General features: G+C 47.5%; 1 protein-coding gene across 1 annotated transcript in view; it reads right to left on the minus strand.

Annotated features, from left to right (window-relative positions):
• Positions 1 to 524: 524 nt before the first annotated feature.
• The window catches only part of LOC144152048 (O-methyltransferase MdmC-like), a 43,983-nt gene continuing 23,262 nt past the window's right edge, over positions 525 to 21,245 (minus strand). The window contains exons 5-9 of the mRNA XM_077683241.1: positions 20,880 to 20,985; positions 7,881 to 7,999; positions 2,518 to 2,572; positions 844 to 977; positions 525 to 763 (exon numbers count right to left, since the gene is read on the minus strand). Of these exons, the coding sequence (XP_077539367.1) occupies positions 611 to 763; positions 844 to 977; positions 2,518 to 2,572; positions 7,881 to 7,999; positions 20,880 to 20,985 (567 nt within the window). The 3' untranslated portion in view covers positions 525 to 610. The remainder of the gene's footprint in view (positions 764 to 843; positions 978 to 2,517; positions 2,573 to 7,880; positions 8,000 to 20,879; positions 20,986 to 21,245) is intronic.

The raw sequence follows: 21,245 nt of genomic DNA on the forward strand, positions 1-21,245 counted from the left end.
GGGATTGCAGAACGACGCCGTACCTTCCCCAGCAGCTCCTCTTCTGTGGGTGATGGCCGCTTGCGTGGCAGAAAGCCGGCTCTGCGGCTGTTGCGGACTATTCTATTTGTGAGACAAAATGTACAAAACACAGGCAGCGCAAAGAAGATAAGGAATTTTATCGCATTAAAATGGAGACTTTATTGCGCCGCCGAGCAGCCGCGCAGCTGGTGTCCGGGTGCTGTGATATAAAGCACTACCGCGACCAACTACGCCACACAGATTAACGCTGTCTGCAACACATTCCGAGCTCCCCGGTCTTTGTCAACATGATCGAACTGGACTAATTTCGATGCTAATGGTTCTTTAACTACTATCCTCGGTTCCAAATGGCTGTCTATCTTGCTGTCTGTCTCCTTATCACAAGTAAGATCGAATGCGCAATATCCGTTTGCCTAGGAAGCTAACACATGCGCGCACACACACCACTCACACTACTCATCCAAAGCAAAGAATGCTTCACATTAAAGTACAGTCATCGGAGGTGAATTCTGTTAATATTTTTTTATTCAGTCATTGGAATCAGCGAGCTTGGGCTTAAAACTAATGTTTCATACTAACAGCCGTCTCATCATTTCTTTCGCGCGAATGTGACGCCGTCAGCCAAGGGTAGGAGGCAGATGTCCACACGCTCGTCCTGGTGCAGTTTTGTGTTGAAGGCTCGAAGTGCCGCGCTCTCCGACGAATGGTCGCTCGGGTCGTACACCGTGCCCCGCCAGAGAACCTTTGCGACAACAAAAATAAGATGTATTAAAAGAGCGCACCTGGTAGTATGACCACTTGAGCGCAAGACGAAGCACGTACGTTGTCTATGACGATGAGGCCATTTCGTCTGACCAGCAACAAGGATCTCTCGTAGTACTCGTCGTAGTGCTCCTTGTCCGCGTCGATGAACACGAAATCGAAGGTGCCCGCTTGGCCCTCTCGCAGCAACTCGTCTGCGAAACGTCACGTCCGAAATGCGCACTTTAGTTAGAAATTCGAACCACATTTGCAAACCTGCCTCTTATGACGAAAGCCGCCTGAAAATGTGATATGACCGCGTTAGATCTGCTCCCAAATAAAGATTATTGAGTAGAGAAGCCAGCAGGTAGTAAGTCGCCAGTTTGCCACAAAATAACGTTTCTTCATCACACGAAAGGGTGTGCGTCCCTTAGAGTGTAAGTTCATTTCGATAAAAAAATCATAACAGCAGCATCCTCTGCATTGAAGAATGCAGAGGATAGGTAAGCATTATTTTCATCATTTTTAACACGAAAATCTTTTCCAGGATACACGAAGATTTCAGTGATGCCATATCCGTCACGTAAATGACGCCAGTACAACGAAGCAAGTGGCCTGTAAAGGGTGCACCCCTGCACACAGGGTCTTCTTTCGGAGAAGCAACCTTTAGAACTAAAGAGTACGCCATACTTAAAGTTGTTCGTTTTCGGGTTTTATATTTTAACACGAAACTGTTTTATGCCGGGATGCACCAAGATTTCACTGATGTCATATCCGTCACGGAAATGACGCCAGTACACATTTGCCGAAGCGACCCGCCAGCAGGACATCGCTCGCCAAGCACACCCACAAGACAGCAGCCGACCCGCAAATCATTTTCAGCTGCAGACTTCGATGTACATTTCACTTTCGTGTTTTACCGATTCTAATGACAGAGGAACCAACCACATTTTTTTTTCGTATGCCCACTGTTACGAATGAGCGCGCCGCTGGGCTTTGTTTCAACACTCCTCGGCTGTGCGGCGAAGCCTCCACTACGTGCGCCTTTCAAGCAGACCCCCCTGTTGGTGACTCACGCTTGCAGCCGACAAATTCAAACGCGTCGCTACACGTCTGGATCGGTGGCGCCTCGTTATCGGCGTGATCAAGCTTTAGTGGCGTACCGACGCAACACGCCGAGACTTGCCCAAGGACACGGAAGCCCTGCGTCCGCTGCGAAGACCTCCTCTCTCCCCTCTCTCGGACTCAGCGTCCGCCGCTACTACCGACTGCTCACGAACTCTGGAAAGGGTGCTGTGTATGTCTGTACCGTTAGTGTCGGGTGCACAATCTAGAGGGAACGCTTGTTTCGACCTTTGGCGCTTTGGGTATAAATAAGACCCCCCAAGCGCTGTAGTTCATTCCTGTTTGAGCAGTGAACCAATGCTGTCACTCTGCTCGAGTCCTGTACTGTAACCTCGCCCGTTGGGGCATTGTTCTTTGGCTTCGGCTCATCTCTCGCTATGAAGTAAACAGTCACGTTTGCCCACGGCTTCTGGACTTCTTCACGGCTGCAACATTGGCTGGCCGCTCGCTTCAAACCACGCTACCAAACGTATGTCGGAGGCGACGGAGCTCGGCTCGGGTTGGCCTTCCCGGTCACAACACCATCCATGAAAGGATTCTAATATTTCTTCTTCAGAAAATCTCCGCATTTAGATGTGTGCTGAAGAAGCACTAGTAAGCGCGTATTTTCGAACCGTCGAGTAAACTCACCCAGGGACTCAATTGCTTCGCCCAGCCGGAGTTGTATCTTGTCTTCAACACCAGCCTTGAGAAAAGGAAAAACAGAGTTGAAAAAAAGAGTAAGCACGACGGGGTAGCCAGCGAAGTTCACATTTTTCCACGTTCAGGAAGCCCTTACATGGCTTCTTAAGAGAACAGTGAATGTTACGGTTGTCCCCTACTGATTTCGCATGTATGGTAGCCATGGCTGTGGACTGGGTAAGCAAAAGAGTCCCCCTTAAACGTGAGGAGCAAGAATGAGAGAGGGGGAATACATTGTTAAAGAAAGAAAGAAAGAAAGAAAGAAAGAAAGAAAGAAAGAAAGAAAGAAAGAAAGAAAGAAAGAAGGTGTATCGTTGGGCGAGTTGGTAGTTCATTTTAAAATAGCTACAGCGCGAAACGAAACAAGGAGACGAGAAAACGACGGAAGGTTGCTGTTGAAACCTTGCAACTTCACGAAAGGTTGCCGCTGTTCCGTACACTCATGGCTTGTCTCACGGTTTGAAAAAAATTGCCAACCGTGCACACGCGAAGGTAACACTTAGTCTTCTGAAATTTACCACGACACTACAAGGAAAGGTGCGAGAAACCTTGGGTACGACGTAAAGGATCGTGTGTAGTACGTCCCATGTGTGGAACGTGTCGTTTGTAGCATCCTGCAAAGGAAATGTAGCTCAGTATACATCGATCAAAAGAGAAGAAGCTTTTTTGAAGGAGCACAACCACGTTCGAAAAGGGAATGATGGTCTTCTAGTCTTCCGTTGTCAATCTTGCGGGTGCAAACCTCAGCTGGGCGTGTGCGAGGTGATAGGAAGGAGGGGAAGCTAAAACTACGCGAGAGATAATTAAAGCAGATGAAATTGACAGGTTGGGTAGCCAAAGGGTGAGCAGGGAGTCAATCCCGTTTTCCCAAAAAGAGGTTGATTCGGAAGCCAAACTACACGATAGAGAATTGAAGCACATGAAATTGACAGGTTGGGTAGCAAATGTGTGATCAGGGTGTCAATCACGTTTTCCCAAAAAAATTGATTTTCTTTCTAACACGCGCTATGCATCGGGTGAGACATAACTTGGTATCTTTATAGCTTGTGCCAAGCGCGGGAACGCGTGTTGATGTGGTGGTGTTATTTGAGGGGCCTCGGTTCTGTTTTTTGTTTTTTTGTCTTTTACTTTTTTACTTTTACTGTTATGTTGGATGCCTATAAAATGTGCAAATTTTTTTATAATAAATCCAGGCGGAAGTCAGCGCTCATCCGGTCGTGTTCTCGTGTCCTTGTTTCTTTTCGCGCTGTAACTATTTTAAAAAGAAAGTTTCCCAGATATAAGGCCATGAAAGGTTCCTTGAAAAATGCTGGGGTCATGATGTTAGCGTAATAAAAGGAGGAGGACGAATAAAACGAGAATAAAAACAAAAAGACTGAAGAAGACAGAAGGAGGTAAAGGAGAAATATCAGTGGCATTGCATCGCTAAACACAACACGCTACATTGGTGTTGTGAGAGAATGGCAGGTGAAAGTTTCAAAGTGTGAAATTGGGATAGGGATGACCCGGGACTGTCCCCTCGTGTTGATGACAATGGCTCTTTGGTGATGCACGTGCGCCCTGACGGGCAGTTCTCTGCCTGGATCCTTGCATGCATCACGTTATGTGAGCAAAATAATCCCTCAGTCAACTGCGGTCACGCAAGCTTAGGCAACCGGCCTATTTGCTATTGAGGCACGTGGTGAAACTACGAATCATGTGGTGCAGCATGACAGGATATTTTGTTGTTAGAGAAGAATCAACAATAATACGCGTCGATGAAAAGCCTGGGTGCACAGAAAGGAGTCCTGAAATTGCACATGTAGCTTTACCTGTAATCGGCGGCATACAATGTCGAGAAAGGGCAAGAAAGCTTACGAAGAAATGCAGCACACTTTTAGAAGCACAACTAGATTATCGGAGGCATTAAAGACAAATTAAACGGGGCAGCCGGTTAAACGAGGAAGTAGCGTAGAAACGGATGAGTCATTGGAGATGTATAGAGCCAGCAAGCGAGAAATCATGGCGTAATTTCATTATGGCACCACAAGGGACAAAACCTTGCTTTCTAAGGCGCTATCTGGTGGTAGTCTGTTAACAATAATCTACAGGTGAGGGAATAATAAAACGTGTGCGAGCAGTCTCCAGCATTCGGTGACTAGTCAATTCTGACTAATTCGATCGGGCTGATTCGGACTAGTCAACTGGAGAGCTAAGAAGAGTTGAAGCTTGAGCCAGTTGGTGCATAGGGTAGGGGCAGCGCAACAAACGGGACGAAGCGGAGACCAGGGAAACACAAGCGCTTGTGTTTGCCTCGTATCCACTTTGTCCCGCTTGTTGCGCTGCCCCCTACCCTCAATGGAGAGCTAAGCTATCCATCCAGCCCTAAATAAAGCAAGCATTCATCCTCCTGAAACAGTGGGGCATGAAGTTAATGGAGGCGTTAGCCGTACGCCAGCTGAGGTCAGCAAGAGACGATTAGAGCGTTAGCCGCGCGAAACAGGCCAAAAGTGCTGATGCAGCCGGCACAGACAGTTAATTTGTGTATATCGTTAAATGATGCCCCGGCCTTCTACGGTCTGCCAAAAATTCACAAGCCTGGAGTTCCCATGCGTCCCATCGTCGATCCCCACTTGACAAGCTGTCCGGCTACCTTCACCAGCTGCTTGCTCCGCTAGTCGGCACCGGTTCTACCCATGTCCGAAATTCGTCTGACTTCATTGAAAAGGTACGCCACATCAGTCTCGATGACTCTGACATTATGGTCTCCTTCGACGTAATTTCCTTGTTCACGTGCGTACCCACTGACTTAGCTGTGAAGGTGTGCCAAGATGCTCTTAGCGAGGACCCTTCCCTACCGGAGAGGTGCCCAATTGAATTGCCCGACCTGGCCAGACTTTTACAGTTCTTCCTAGCGAACACTTATTTTACGTTTGGACAAGTGCACTACCGACAAGTTCGCGGTACAGCGATGGGTGCGTCGGTGTCTGTGACGGCTGCGAACCTGACGATGGAGTCACTGGAACGCTGTGCACTGGCCTCCTTTGTTCCGTCACCTAAAGATTTCCTTCGTTATGTAGATGACTGTTTTTGCATAATTCGTAGAGACGTGCTTCCCCAGTTTACAACGCGCCTCAACTGCATGAATGCGGCCATACAGTTCACTGTTGAAGAGGAGATCAATGGGCAACTACCGTTTTTAGACGTGCTCGTCAAACGTGCCGGACCGGACCTCGAATTCAACGTGTACTGGAAGAGCAGCCACACCGGTCGTTATCTCCACTTCAGATCCTTTCAACCCGCCTCACACAAGCGCTCTGTGGTGTCTTCCCTGATCCGACGCAGCCATACTGTTTGCACAAAGCCAGAAGACGTGGCGAACGACATTAAGAGAGTTCGTCAGGACCTGTCGGGCTGCGGCTACCCTGACGCCTTTGTTTCCTCCGTGGAAAGAAGGATGGCTCTGCAGACTACGCCCAGTGCCGGTAAAAAGAAGTGGGCTGCCATTCCTTATGTCCCTGGCACAAGCGAAGCACTGGCTCGTGTTCTTCGCAGCTATGATGTGCACGTGGCACACGTGCCATCGAAGAGGCTGCGACACACACTGACCCACGTAAAGGATAAGCTTCCTAAAGAAAGATATCCCGGAGTGATATACAGGGTCCGTTGTGCAAACTGCAACTCTGTGTACGCAGGCGAGACAGGCTGCTTTCAAAAGTGCCTGAAACAGCACTGCTATTATGTGAAGACGAAAGAAGTGGCGTCGAATGCCCTCGCTAACATGCAGAGCTGTCGGGCCACGAGATAGACTGGGAAAATGCACGCATCATCACTACGGAGAGGAATTTGGCCGCAAGATTAAATTTAGAATCGCTAATAATACAGACAACGCCTAACGCCTAACACACTGCCTACGTCATGTTTTAAAGCCTAGTTAAGGCCGTTTTTGTCTGCAATAAAATTCATTGTGAACAAGACTCCCGTGGGGGAGCGGAAACGTCTTTTAAGTTTTTCTTTTTCGTTACTTGGTCGGTGCCCTCTTTCTCTTTCAAATCGTTAGATGTCGAGAAGAAAAAGCAAATACAGACAGCTAACTAGTTTAGTTAGGCGAGGTATCATTATCCACAGTAAAAACTCACAAAAATCCCCGCACCTCAACCCTGTAAAGGGGGAAGTGTAGCGAAGTTTCTGGTGGGATTTGCTATGTTGGGGTTTAGCTATATTTGTGTTTCCTACGTTGAACCACAAGGACAGTGGCGCAGTATCTACGTCAAAGACTAAGGACACACGCGATTGGTAGGTAGAGAAAATTACGTTTTATTACAGCGCGGCTACTCCAATCACGGCGCAGGCTCTAGTGCGGCGCACTATAGTGGCCGCCGAAGAGCACGTGGTGTTGCGCAATGTCATGGGGGAAAGAGGTGGCGGTGGATGGAGAGAGTAGTATAAAGCGGGGCTGCACCCATACTCCCTCCGTATATGGCCGTGCTTCACCGTGCAACCCACAATGTAGGAAAGCCAGCTTACAAAGGCCAAGCTTAGAACGATCTTTTTAAAGTTCGCCTAACCTCTAAACACAAGCGCATTGCTGGGAAGACTATTTAGGGCGCAGCCTTTTGGCGGCCGTCTCTGGGCTGAGCCGGTTGTCGGCGTAACCGATGGAACGAAGGCCTGGACCGACAAGTGAAAGAAAAAGCGAACGATGAAAGAAAGCAAAGGAGGAGAGTGTCTCGAAATTGGGAGGGGAGGGCGGTTCGCCGTGGCGGCGCGAGCCAACACTCTACGAAAGTATGCCGGGGGGGGGGGGGGGGGGGTGCAGTATGCTGTGCCCGCAGTGCCCGCACAAGGCACTCGACGGCGCGAGGCTCGTTAAACGTGAGGGGGGCGTGCGCGGGACTATGGTGTGCGTTCACTTAAGACGCAGTTCGCGGTCCCTTCCTCAAACACACTTCGCGCCGCCGCCGCAGAGGCTCACCATAGCTGCCGTCGAGAGCACCCACGAGTGAGAGCTGCCTCGGCGCACTGCTGCTGCGCCCAAGTATCGCATTAGGGAGTATCGTAATCGCCAGCTCCTTGTTTAGGAGCAACATAAGCCGTCGTATATCAAAATATGTAGGCCCTGGGACCTTTATTTTTATGTTTTTCTTTCCATACGCTGAACATTGTAAGTTTACGCCCGGTCTGTCGCCAAAGACGATTTGCTGGATCCTAGCCGTAAGCAGCTTCGTTGTAAAGATGAAAGCCGCTTAGCTATCACATCCCCATCATTGTCATAAAAACACTGGTCCCAACAGACGACGCCCTTGTCTGTTCCCCATGTAGTATTCACGTACCTCCTTCCAGAGCGGCCTGCCGACGTTGACCAGCGTCTCGTGAAGGTCGAGAGCAACCACCTGGCCGTCTGGTGGCAGGGCAAGGGCGGCTGCCACAGCGCTGCATCCCGTGTACGTGCCTGCGCAATCGGTGCCATGAGAACTCCCGCAATCGGTGCCATGAGAGAGTTGCTGCTCTACCGACAGAAACCTTGCCAAACATGTCGCTTTGTGCGCGAACAAGACCTCGTGCGAGCCCTTGTTTGAACCCTTGTTTGACCACAGAACACGTGAGACTTGTGAAGCATTTTCAATACACGAGCGAGCGGGCGCATGCTTCAGCAGGCCATCAATGGACTGATTCCCCAAGGATATATTCTACGCCAGTCGCCGACATGTTGGGCCGTTTTCTCTGATTCGAGGGCAGCACTTCAAAGTTTACAACGCGCTAGCTGTTTCAGCTTTCACGAACATGTCCAGCGCGACGTAAAGTATTTGCACCATCTCGCATACGTCGCTGGACATCGCGTTACCTTCCAAAGGCTTCCAGGCCGCAGCGGCATCATGGGAAACGAGAAAGCGGACGAGGCTGCCCGCAGGGAGCTACAAATGAGAAGAAAGAAAGAAAATCTCTTCACGAAGCATGATGCCGCCGCAATGACGAAGGCACTAGCTATGTCGGAAAGGAACCGTTTATGGTCCTTGCAGCAGCATCATTAAGGTTTTTTTACATTCCATAGACCCATATGTCAGAATGCGGCTGCCAGAGCGTCTACCCCGCCACTTGGAGACGTTGCTGCATAGGCTTCGTCCTAATGCAGCACTAACAAATTCCTATCTACATCGGATCGGCCAGACATCAAGCCAATATTGCGATAATTGTGGTTCACTTGAAACTGTTGAACACATATTACTGGAATGCTCTGCCTATACCGACTCAAGGTGCCGTTTACTACATAAAATTGATTGCCTCCACCCTAGACCATTGACTTTAAGATTGGTACTTGGACCATAGCCCTCTCCCTCCGCTCAGCGCAAAATCTTGTCCGCGCTATTCGAATTCCTCCAGGACATTGGTGTGTCCGCGAAATTGTAGTCGTTCCTCTACCTCAAGAACCTTTGAACTCAATACCCTGAAGAATTATCTTTTTTTTTCTCTACTACTACCGTATTTACCCGATTGTAACGCGCCCCCGATTGTAACGCGCACCCGATTTTCCTGGCAAAAAAACCGAAAAAACTTGCACCTACGATTGTAACGCGCACGGGACTTTGTGACCCAGACAAACGAATGCGAGAGAAACGGGCGATTTATTTCCCGAAGTAATCTCACTCATCTCACTCCTCGTTGCTCTCCGCTGACCGGCCTCGGCCTCGGTGCCTTCAAGCGCGTTCGCGATGCCACACTTCTGAACGAACGTTCAACCATGGTCTATCGGATCGTGGCGCACGCCTCGCACGCCCATCCCGAGAGCTTCTCCAGAGGTGTACGCTTCAGCCGACCGCTCGTTTTGAACGCGTGGGAGCCGCTGCTGCCAATGTTGTTATCAAGCGCGCAAGTGAAACGATTTGACGATTTGTGTGAACGCCGATAATAAGCCTAGGCGCCTAGGCTTGCTGCGTCCGAAAAATCGTTGCTAAAAGCTTTGGCGCCATCTTGAGATGGCGATGGCGATGGGTGGGACGAAGTTTCCGTTGTTTCGGCAGTTCGGCCTATTTTTTTCGGAAAAAAAGTGCGCGTTAGAATCGGGTAACTACGGTACTCTCCTCTCCTTCACTACACCTACTACCTTTTCCCTTCTCCTCCTTTCCCCGCAGAGTATCATGCCGGTGAACTGATGTCAGCAAACCTCTCTGCATTTTCCTCTTTAATAAAGAGTTTCTCTCTCTCTCTCTCTCTCTCTCTCTCTCTCTCTCTCTCTCTCTCTCTCTCTCTCTCTCTCTCTCTCTCTCTCTCTCTCTCTCTCTCTCTCTCTCTCTCTCTCCCAAACAGATAGTATATCTGCGTTCGTAACTTTTCTTCTTTTTGTGTTCTTTCTGCCTTTTCTTATATTGCCTGCGCGCAATAAATTAATCCAGCTGTTAGCGCACATTTTTGCCCTTTCCTGTACTCAGTTCCTCAGCTGTTAGCGCACATTTTTGTCCTTTCCTGTGCTCAGTTCCGTTTTGTGCGCTGTTTTTCCGCCATGATTGTGAACCAACTGGCCCGTCTTCACCCATTAGTACTGACTTAACGTCGCGAACGCTGGTGTTAACAGCAAAGCTGCCTGGCGTTCGCTAATCGCAAGGCTGAGCTTCATGGAACTTCCCAAAGACAACAGATCGATTCCCCTTCGAGCCAATTCACGTTTGCGTGCTTCACACCTCGCGCCATCTTCTGGAACCGTTTGTTAATTTGAGCTTCGAACACTGCCACGAGGAGGCGCCACGAGCGCTTTTTTGTTTTTGAGATCTAAAGGTGTATTTTTTTATTCGCTATCGGAAAAATCAAGCAGCCATGTACTTTTCATTAAAAAACAATGCAGATATCACTGATCTAATGATATCTTGCCTCAAATATGCTTAATATTTTCGTTTTGCTCAACAATGGTGCCAAATACAAACATTGCCAGACTTAGTAGTTTAGAAATGCTTTGCCTATGTAGTATAAAGGTCTCGTTCAAGTATTCTTTTAACTTGCTGCACGTGTGCTCGGTGCTTGCTCTCCCCCTAGCCAGGCCATACCCTCTCCACATCGCTTCGCCTGCCTTACCACAAATCATCCCATGAAAGCCTCAACCAATAACACCATCGCTGTTAAAAACTGATGCTTGCGACATATTAGACGACATGCCTGATGATTAGGATGATGATGATGATTATTATTATTATTATTATTATTATTATTATTATTATTATTATTATTATTATTATTATTATTGGTATTGGTTTCCCCTTTGTAGCGGAGTGGTGACATGTCATCTTACCAAAAAGAACTAACATACCTATGTTTTATACTCTTGGTTTAATACTAGCGCTGCTTAGGGCAGGCACAAAAAGCTTATTAGGTACAAAATACTTTTTTTTTCTGTTACAGGTGGTAACTGTCCTAGGAAAAATTCCCCTCTATGCGTTTCGTCCACCAGCATTCTAACCTTCTTTTCGACCCCTCGACAGCCTTGAAGTTAGCTTCATCTGTGCTACCCTTAAATCCAAGGGCTTCTGGAAGCCGAATAGTTCCCTCATGTAGATTTGGATGGATACCCTCGCATTCTAACACTATGTGCCGCATAGTTTCTGTTTCTTTTCCGCAGACCACGCATACCCCATCATTTTGTGATTACTTCCCCACAAAGCTCTTAGTTCGCAAGCAACCTGCTCTAGCCTCAAAAAGCAAAGCCCTGTCCTGGGAATTGTCGTAGAAATTTTCCTTACTGGTGTTCAATTTCTCAGCCCTGTACATCTCTAACGACGTTTTAGCTTCCATTTTTTCTCTCCATTCATCCGTTTCAATCTGCCTTGCCTCTTTTTTGGTTACCTTGGCTGTTTCGGATTCTCCACTGTTCTTTCCGTATTTCAGCGTTAGCCTTCTAGTCTTCCTTAACCACTGCGTGTTCACGCTTTTCAAGTATAGGTACCTAAAAACCTTAGCTGCTCACCTTCATTGATCCATTGCTCTCAACCTCATCTCAAAACTTATTTTACTCTGTGCTTCTGGAACTTCAAACGACGCCCAACCCATATCTCCCTGTACTGCTTCGTTAGTTGTTTTACCATGCGCGCCTAAGGCCAAACGTCCTACCGTTCTCTGGTTCACTTCAAGGCCAGATAGAACGTCTGATTTTAAGCATAGTACAGCATTCGCAAATGTGAGACCCGGAACCATTACTCCTTTCCACATTCCTCTGACTACTTCATATTTGTTATACCCCCACAGAGCTCTATGCTTCATTATAGCTGCGTTTCGCTTTCCCTTAACCTTAAGTTGTTCCTCGTGAGTTCTTAAGTAGTTATCCGCTTCGTTTTACAGGCAGATGCAAGCAGGATCCTTCCCGCACCCTTACCTTCAAAACAAGATGTACCCGGAAAGGTACGACAAGGAATGCAATTTTTGCAAGATTCAGTTATGCACGCTCCAACACGTCATTGGAGTATGCGATTTCTACAAGCCAATCCCCCCACTTCTTACCTTTCCCACTACCCCACCCCATCCATCATCCACCCTTACCGAGCGATGGGAGACCTTGTTAACCAGCCCCGCCCTGGAAGACCAGCTCGTCCTGATCTCCAGGGGCCAGGCGGCTAGAGAAGCATATGGGTCCCGTGAAGAGGGAACCATGATAACAATAAAACTGCGCAAAAGGACGGGACGGAAGAAGAGGACAACAAACCAGGCGCAGACTCACAACTAAATTTATTCAGAAACAGCCTACGCACCTATATACCCTTCCGTGCACATGCGCACAGTCGCATGCGTTTAATCACAAGGACGCGTTTAAAAATTCATACTCACTACAATACAAAGATAGTGACGCTTCGCTAACGCATTTATCACCATTTTTTCGTATATGAAAGGCCTCTATTAGTTCCCTTGCCACCTTTTCCTTGCTCCGGCCCAGCACTGTGGTTTTTTCCAGTTGCGGCTTGCAGGACTTGTTTTCACATTTCTTGCAGTGGTGCGGAAGGTGCGAGCCAGTTCCATTCTTTATTGACAACTGGTGCTCTCTTAGCCGGTCGTTCACACATCGGCCAGTTTGGCCAATGTAAACCTTCCCGCATACAAGCGGAATCTGGCCGATGTGGCCGATGTGTGAACGACCGGCTAAGAGAGCACCAGTTGTCAATAAAGAATGGAACTGGCTCGCACCTTCCGCACCACTGCAAGAAATGTGAAAACAAGTCCTGCAAGCCGCAACTGGAAAAAACCACAGTGCTGGGCCGGAGCAAGGAAAAGGTGGCAAGGGAACTAATAGAGGCCTTTCATATACGAAAAAATGATGATAAATGCGTTAGCGAAGCGTCACTATCTTTGTATTGTAGTGAGTATGAATTTTTAAACGCGTCCTTGTGATTAAACGCATGCGACTGTGCGCATGTGCACGGAAGGGTATATAGGTGCGTAGGCTGTTTCTGAATAAATTTAGTTGTGAGTCTGCGCCTGGTTTGTTGTCCTCTTCTTCCGTCCCGTCCTTTTGCGCAGTTTTATTGTTATCATGGAACACCAACTAGCCCAACAACGTGCTCTACTCAGCTTCAAGAGGGAACCACTTCCACCGACGGCGTCACGTCGTAGTAGCTCGGTTCAATAAAAGTTGTTTCTCTCTCTCTCTTTCTCCACACTCCCAAATATTTATATTCCTTCACTCTAGGTACTTCGCCTTGCTTTATAGACACTGCGTGAGTGGTAGCGTCATTGAAAACCATTATTCCTGATTTTTCTGCACTAAACTTTAACCCTAGATCGGTGGCTTCCTGGCCACTAATATTTATTAGCCATTGCATATCGGTCTGGTTATCAGCTAAAAGAACAATGTCGTATAACATTTCCGGAATACGCGGTTGTACCACTTCGCCTTGCAGGGTATGAGATAGGCTAAACCCTATTTGACTTTCTTCCAGTTTCTTTTCTAACCCTGCCATGTGAAGCATGAACAGTATCGGGCTCAAAGGGCATCCCTGTTTCAGTCCCCGATGAATCTTGACCTTCTGGAAGCATTTCTGTCCTTCTCATGTAAGGTGCACTCTATTGTCTTTATAGATCGCTATAAGGAACTGTATTAACTCGTCATCTAATCCCTGAAGTTTCAGCATTCTCCACAGCAGTTCTCTCTTTACGTTGTCATATGCCCCTTTAATGTCCAAGAACGTAACCCATAATGGTCTATTCTGCGCTTTCGCAATTTCATTGCCTTGCGTTATCACGAACAAATTGTCGTCCAATTGCCTGTCTTGTCTAAATGCATTCTGCAGTTCCCCAAGTATTTCATTTTCTTCCAACCATGCTTGAACTTATGCCATGAATCGGCCATCTTAACAAAGCCCTATTGCACCTCAGCTACATGTCAAAGTCATCTTTCGGACTGTGCGCTACGGATATGCTGCGGTCAAAACAACGCAGAGCTATATTTCGGGAGCTATATAATGTGATGGTATAATTTTTCATTCGCCGTGGACACTTAATGTGTGCGTCTGAGGATAACGATGCGCTGCTCTATTCCTACTACAGCGGCGAACTGCCTTATGTGGAATTAGGATACAATGAGCTTATGAAAAATGTAATTTGTTCCTGGGCTCTACAGAATATACCTGTACTGAAAACTGAGTCTGTTGGCTCACAGAACCGGCATGGCACCAAGCCATGTGGCCCCAAAGACGTCCTTGTTAAGTATCGCCAGAAGGAGCCGTAATGCCCTCGACTGGCCTTAGGGGCCCAGAGCAAAGCTACGAACGAGGCAGTACAGGGGAATATGGGCTGGTCGTTGTTCGAGGCAATGGAAGCACAAAGCAAGATAGAGTTTGAGGAGCGACTTTGTGACATGGATGATGAAAAATGGGCCGCGAGAGTGCTTAAAGGGGCATTGCAGACAAAACACGAGTTTGGTTCATTCGAAATATTGCCTCATTAGAACCATACTGGTACCATTTTGAACGTAAACTTCACTTAAATAAGCTATATAATTAGGTAAAGGAGGAATGGCAATGCGACCCACTAGATCATTTCCCGCAAGAGAACCTATGGTTGCATATGTGCCAGCTCTGCGATTGGTTGAGGCCGGCCAAAGCAAACGCAAATTAGGCAGGGCTTATAAGCTTGCCGAACGACCTATTTGCGCTTAAATTTAGTGCACATTATTTTTAACGCCTCAATGACTTTAAAAGGCTTTCAAATTACTGTCTTTGAATGACTGTTTGATTTAATGAACCTCAGCAGTCATTCAAGCATTAGGGAACCAGGGTGTAGCTAGACGAGCATTATGTAAGAACGCTAGAGGATATTTACAATGGGCCCACAGCTGCGATCATCCTCCATTAGGATAGCAGTAAAATACCTATAAGGAATGGCGTCAGACAAGGAGGCACAATCTCTCCAATGTTATTCACAGCATGTTTACAAGAAGTATCCAGAATGTTGGATTGGGAACAGGTGGGAGTTAGGGTTAATGGAGAATACCTCAGTAACCTCAGATTTGCTGATGACGTTGCCTTGCTAGGTAACTCGGCGGACGAATTGCAAAGCATGCTTACCGCACTGGACAAATAAAGTAGAACCGTTGGCCTGAAAATAATATAATGAAAACTAAAGTAATGATCAATAACGCCGGGAGAGCACAGCGGTTTGAGATAGGTGGCGAGGCAGTGGAAGTGGTAACCGAATATATCTACTTTGGCCAAGTTGTGACCCCGGATCCCAACCATGAGGCAGAGATAATTAGAAAGATAAGAATGTGGTGGAGTGCATTCTGTAGGCATTCTCAGATAATGAATGGCAGCCTACCATTGCCCCTGAAGGAGAAAGTGTATGACAGCTGCATCTTACCGGTACTCACCTGCGGAAAAGAAACTTGTAAGCTCACTAAGAGGGTTCAACTTAAATTGAGGATGACTCAGCGAGCAATGGAGCGGAAGATGATAGGTGTAACATTAAGGGACAAGAAGAGAGCGGAGTGGGTCAGGGAACAAACGCGTGTTAAGGACATATTAGTAGAAATTAAGAAGAAATTGACGTGGACGGGGCATGTAATGCGAATGCAAGATAACCGTTGGTCATTAAGGGTAACAGAGTAGATCCCTAGAGATGTCACGCGTGGCAGGGAGCGGCAGAACGTTAGATGGGCAGATGAGATCAAGAAGTTTGCGGGGATAAATTGGTCAGAGGTAGCACAGGACCGGGATAATTGGAGATTGATGGGAGAGGAATTTGCCCTCCAGTGGGCGTACATAGGCTGGTGATGATTGTGATGATGATGATGATGGTGGTGGTGGTGGTGGTGGTGATGGTGGTGGTGATTTTTAAAGCAATAAGAATGGTGGGGTAAACAGTGGAAGTTACGAAATTACACGTAAACATAGAGGTACTGATGTTGGTACTGCGCCCACCAGGCTTGTTTTAGCTGCACAGCACTGCAGAGTGTTGGGGTTGTGTCAGACGACACTGGCCGATTGCCGTAAGCGAGGGTGTCTTACGTGACAATATTTGTCGAGCGAACACCATGTTTCACGAAATGATTATTTTCTACCTTAAACAAAACAAGCCACGTACAAATACGGTCAAAAACAATGTAAAGGCAAAAGACGGTCCGGCATTTAGGTTACAAGGCTCCGCAGCAGCTTGAAGGCCTGATCTTGGCAGGCTTCATGAAAACACGATTTGGCGGGAGAATCAAAATTTTAACTTATATTGATTAATTTCTCAGTGAACAAAGCATCTTTAACTTCCGGGAAAGCGCTGGGGGCATTATAAAACACGAAATATTTCGAATAAAGAAACTTGTATTTTGTCTGCATGACCCCTTTAAGTACCTGTATATGAGGAGCATGCACACGTGGTGGAGACGGAGGACTATACAGCTGACCAGGCAGTACGGAAAGTCGGTAGGAGAAAGTGCGGTAAACACCAGTTAAAAAGCGGGTAAAGGCAGCAGAGACGACGAATTGGGCTCAGAGAATGGAAGCAAAAAAAAAAAAAAAAAGCCGTGGAGACTTATAGGACAGAGAAACTAGAAATCAGGAAAAAGGTTTTTATGGCATATATAAGAGTGGCAGGGCATTGCTCTTTGAAGCACGGGCGGGGCGCCTGAGAACCCGTACATACACGGGTATCTACAGGCAGCAGGATGAAACGCGTATGCTGCGGCAGAGATCGGGAAACCAGAGACCATATTGTCGGCGACTGCACAGACACGGCCGCTCGATGGAAACTAGGTTCCATCGAGCGGCCGTGGCAGAGAGATACGACGGCCGCGAAGCGAGGGGGAAACGACGTTGGGGGAGGCTTTGGGATTTGGGGTGAGGGGGAGCCTCAACTTTAGGGCCACAGGGGTGACGAAGAGGCGGCCGGAACGGTGGTGGAGGAAAAGTATGGAAGCGATGGGTACGCATGGAGAGTAATCATACGGATGAGAATTTAGAACAGCGGAGGGAAAGAAAAGGGGGAGAGGGAGCTATGGGAGCTGAAAACAGGGGTTGGGGGAGGTGTGCGTGGGGACAAATCTATTAGGTTAGCTAAGAGTACGGCAAGTAAGCGGAATAAAACAGGCAAGTCGGTCGCTGACAACCGACGTCCCAAACCAAAAGAAGAGACACTAATCATCACCATCATCATCATTCAACGCAAGTAAGCAGACTTAAAGTTAACCTTGAATTTTTTTTTAGATGGGATTTCATTTTTCCACCGACGACTGTGCCGCATAAACTCGCAAATGTCGCATCGTCGAATCCCACTTCTCGTGCCATATTTGCAGAAGTTACCCCACCTGCCCGCTATGCAGGCACGTCCGGGAGAACCTACGTTCAACCTTGACTACGGTGCTTTGTATGAATTTTATTGCAGCGCAAAAATACACTGCAAACGCTCAACCAACGTCGATGACATTTCCCGGATGCGGTTCCATTTTTCCAGCGACGACTGTGCCGCATAAACTCGCAAATGTCGCATCGTCTAATCCCACTTCTCGTGTCATATTTGCATAAGTTATTCCACTTGCCCGCTATGCAGGCAGGTCCGGGAAAACCTACGTTCGACCTTGACTACGGTGCTTTGCATGAATTTTATTGCAGTGCAAAAATTACATTGCAAAAGTTCAAATGTTCGAATCTCGTGAAAACTGGTTCTCGATTTCCCTTTACGTGGCAGTCGAAAGTGGGAAGATGTCAGGAACTTGCATCGCTACTTCTCAACGCTTCAATTTGTGAGCAATAATTGCTTCTATCTTGCATGAAATAATATCCAACAGAGGAACCAAAAAGGGCAGCTTTCGCTGCAATTAACTTTTGAGGGTCAACACACAGTTTTTCTTTTGAAAGTTTCACAAACAACACTTTACACAATGCTGGCGGGTAAGAGCGCTCTACCTAGGATATTTGTATTACCCGTCATAAACATCCTAATACATCACGTTTTTTAATAGAACAGTCACTTATTGTGAGCCGTTGTAAACTCGGCGTTCGCAGTGAAAAAATATAACAAACTCCAACCAAAAAGGTGAACAAAGATCCCGACGTTTCGGGACTGAGCGGGTCCTTCATTTGTAGTGTCGGTTGGAGTTCGCTACTTTATTTGTTTTTTCGTCGTACCTTTCCAACCAGACAAGATTCTGTTAAATGTTCATTTTCAAGTGTTCGACGACGTTTGTCCTTTTCAGTCGTCGCAGCACCTCCCACTTATTTTGACCAAAGTGGGGCGATATATGTCAATATCCCGTCATACCTCAAACTCATCTTCTCAACTTCAACTTCCTTCAACTTGACTGTAATGATTACAAAGAAACTGAGATAGTGTACTCGGACGTATTTTAACAGCGAAGGTGCTTAGTAAATCGTAATTTTTTGTGTCCGCAGTTAAAAAGGCCCATCTCCCCGCGACGGGGACTCGAGTAAATGCGTCGCAAGGGGGGTGGGTGTATTGCGTTAACGTTTAGTGTTTGGGGAGTTGGTGGTAGTGAATGCGTTGTATCAGCAGCTTCTTGACGTAGTTTGAATGAGTCAAGGATATAAGGCGCGTTCGTAGCCTTTCATTCTGTGTCGGTTTTGTGGCGCAGTGGGAAGAGCACCATGTACCTCGCGTTCCGCCCACAGGTAGTGAATGCGTTGTATCAGCAGCTTCTTGACGTAGTTTGAATAAGTCAAGAATATAAGGCGCGTTCGTATCCTTTCATTCTGTGTCGGCGTTGTGGCGCAGTGGGTAGAGCACCATGTACCTTGCGTTCCGCCCGCAGGGTCGTGGGATCGAAACCAGGCGCCGGTAACTGTTATTTCTTTTTATAGTGTAGAGGGAGGGGTGCTGACCTGTCGTTGAGAGCGAGGAGGGTAGCGTGAGGCGGGAGAGGAGGAGTGGGGGAGAGGGCGCACCTGCGCGCTGAGCTGTTGCGGACGCACGGCGGACGCTACATGTGAGTTAAAGAAATGCTCTGCATTTAAAATACGAATAAATTGCCGAGCGCGCTCTCGTGGGTGCGGGACTCGCGGCGACCACCGGGCAGTTAACAAAACCAATAAAATGCCGACCGCTCGTGTGTGCGTGCCTCGCGTCGACCGCCCAGCGTCCCTGCGCACGTTTGTCTAGCCGAGAATACCCCCTTAGGGAGATTGGCCGAGATTACGGCGGCCGCACGGCAGTTAAAAAAAATGCCGAGCGTTCGTGTGCCTCGCGGCGACCGCCCATCGTACCCAGCGGGCAGCGCATGCCCGCCAAAGATACTCCAGCGTTTGCCGTAATTGTGGAAGCACTTGCACGGAACAAGAAAGAGACGTCATAATGTACGCCCCTCCAATGTGATGTTCAATGATTATCACTTCCATAACAATGAAGGGAGCTTACACTTATAGCAATAATGATGGAGTAAAGGTCGTTGCGGCAGCGAAGAACAAGCAAATCGGTTGCAATCGTGGACTCAAATCGTTGTGATGGTCGTAAAGGTTGCGTACAGCTTCGCTACCTTCAAGTCTTACGGGCAATAGTGTAAGCTTCCTTCATTTTTTTGCACGGGCTTGAGTTGGGCATCACCCAAGGCTTTTCTCTCCCCTTTCCTGCTTCCGTAGATTGGTTTTCAATGGGTCATTGTTAGAGACTTCAGTGTGGCCGTTTCACAACCATACGTGTACCCTTGGCTAACACTGTGTGATGTGCTACAGCATCAATAGTCAGCCAGCGACGCAGTGTGGAAGGGTTCCTCATTTGTAAGTGGCGAAGCCCCTAAGGGGCTGGGGCTGTTGGCATCTCCTGTCGTCGTCATCGTAATCGTCTTCGTAATCATCGTCTCGTGTAGTCACGGTACTAAAACACCAGGCCAATGATTTCTACGTCTCGCGCTAGAAATCATTGACCTACGAAACGCTTGTTCGCCCTAAGCTGGAATTCGCGTGTGCAGTCTGGGACTTACCGCAAGCTAACTTATGTATCATCCTTGAATCCGTTCAGAACGGTGCGGCCAGATTCATCTTTTCCGATTATTCATACCACACAAGAGTAACACATTTTAAACGTAAAGCGAAATTGCCCAGTCTCAAAACACGACGTACAGAAGAGCGATTTTGCCTCTTCCACAAATTCTACAACTCGTTATCATGCGAAAGCCTCTGCATAAAAACTGCTCACCACCCATCGAATCGTCTCAACCACTCAAAAGTAGTATACCCACCTCACGCACGCACGACCGCATATCTAAATTCATTTCCCGTTATGACAGCCATCTAATGGAACGGCCTTCCCGAAAGTGTCGTCATTCAAACAAACCCGGCGCAGTTCAAAGCTACTGCAGAAAAACTTTTGCACTGATTATTTTTTTGTCATGTATGCGATTATCTTTAGTGGTGTTAACTTTGTTGGTTGGCATTGTATGCATTTTATGAACACTTGAAACCCTATGTATTCGCGATAGGCTTGTTCGGTTGTTGTTGTTTTTTTCTTGTTTGTTGTTCGGTTATTGTGTAATTTTCGTGCTTCACCACCCCTCATGCAAAACCCCACCCATTGGGGTCTTTGAGGTATCTGTAAATAAATAAATAATGCGTACTAAAAAACACCGGGACACTCGTTTACGCCTCGCGCTAGAGGGCATCGTACTTCAAACACAAGAGACTTTTGCAGCAAAGCTGTATACCTCTACGCCTTAGCGGTTTCATGTCCGTTGGCAAAAATGCCAAGGCGCCAAGAATACACTTATACACTGCATGCTTCGCCCCTCCCCAGGTTTCACGTTAGTGGAGATGGCCGGATGTTTATATCTCACTTTCCTCCATAGTGAACGCGAAGCACACGTGTTCACACTTCCCCGAACCCGTGCTAGCGGAAGTTCCTGGCCTCGTATATTTCCCGGAGCTCACCTATCTCCAGGTACCTCTTCGCCGACATTGCTTTCAGCAGGATTTGGAAAAACTGCAGCTGGCAGCTGTCGCCCAGCATGGAGCCGTAGTAATGCTTCCTCGTGACCTGTAAAATGTGTCGCGCCGTTCGGGGCTGAGCTGAGTTATGGGACAAAACGAGCACCACACTCGAGAAGCATGCACTGTAAAGGGATTTACACACTTTTTGCCTATAACCAACACCTCCACACCCTGGCAAAAAACACGAAAGAATATTTACCCTTTTAAACAATATTACAAACGACAAGACAAAAAAAAGGGTGTAAAGGGTGTTTCCCTGTGTTTTGGCTAAGATGTAAGGATGTTAGTTATAGACAGTGAAAGTTA

The sequence above is a fragment of the Haemaphysalis longicornis genome, unplaced genomic scaffold (assembly GCF_048455015.1).
Source record: "Haemaphysalis longicornis isolate Haplotype H1 unplaced genomic scaffold, Haemaphysalis longicornis Haplotype H1 scaffold_9, whole genome shotgun sequence".
NCBI lineage: Eukaryota > Metazoa > Arthropoda > Arachnida > Ixodida > Ixodidae > Haemaphysalis > Haemaphysalis longicornis.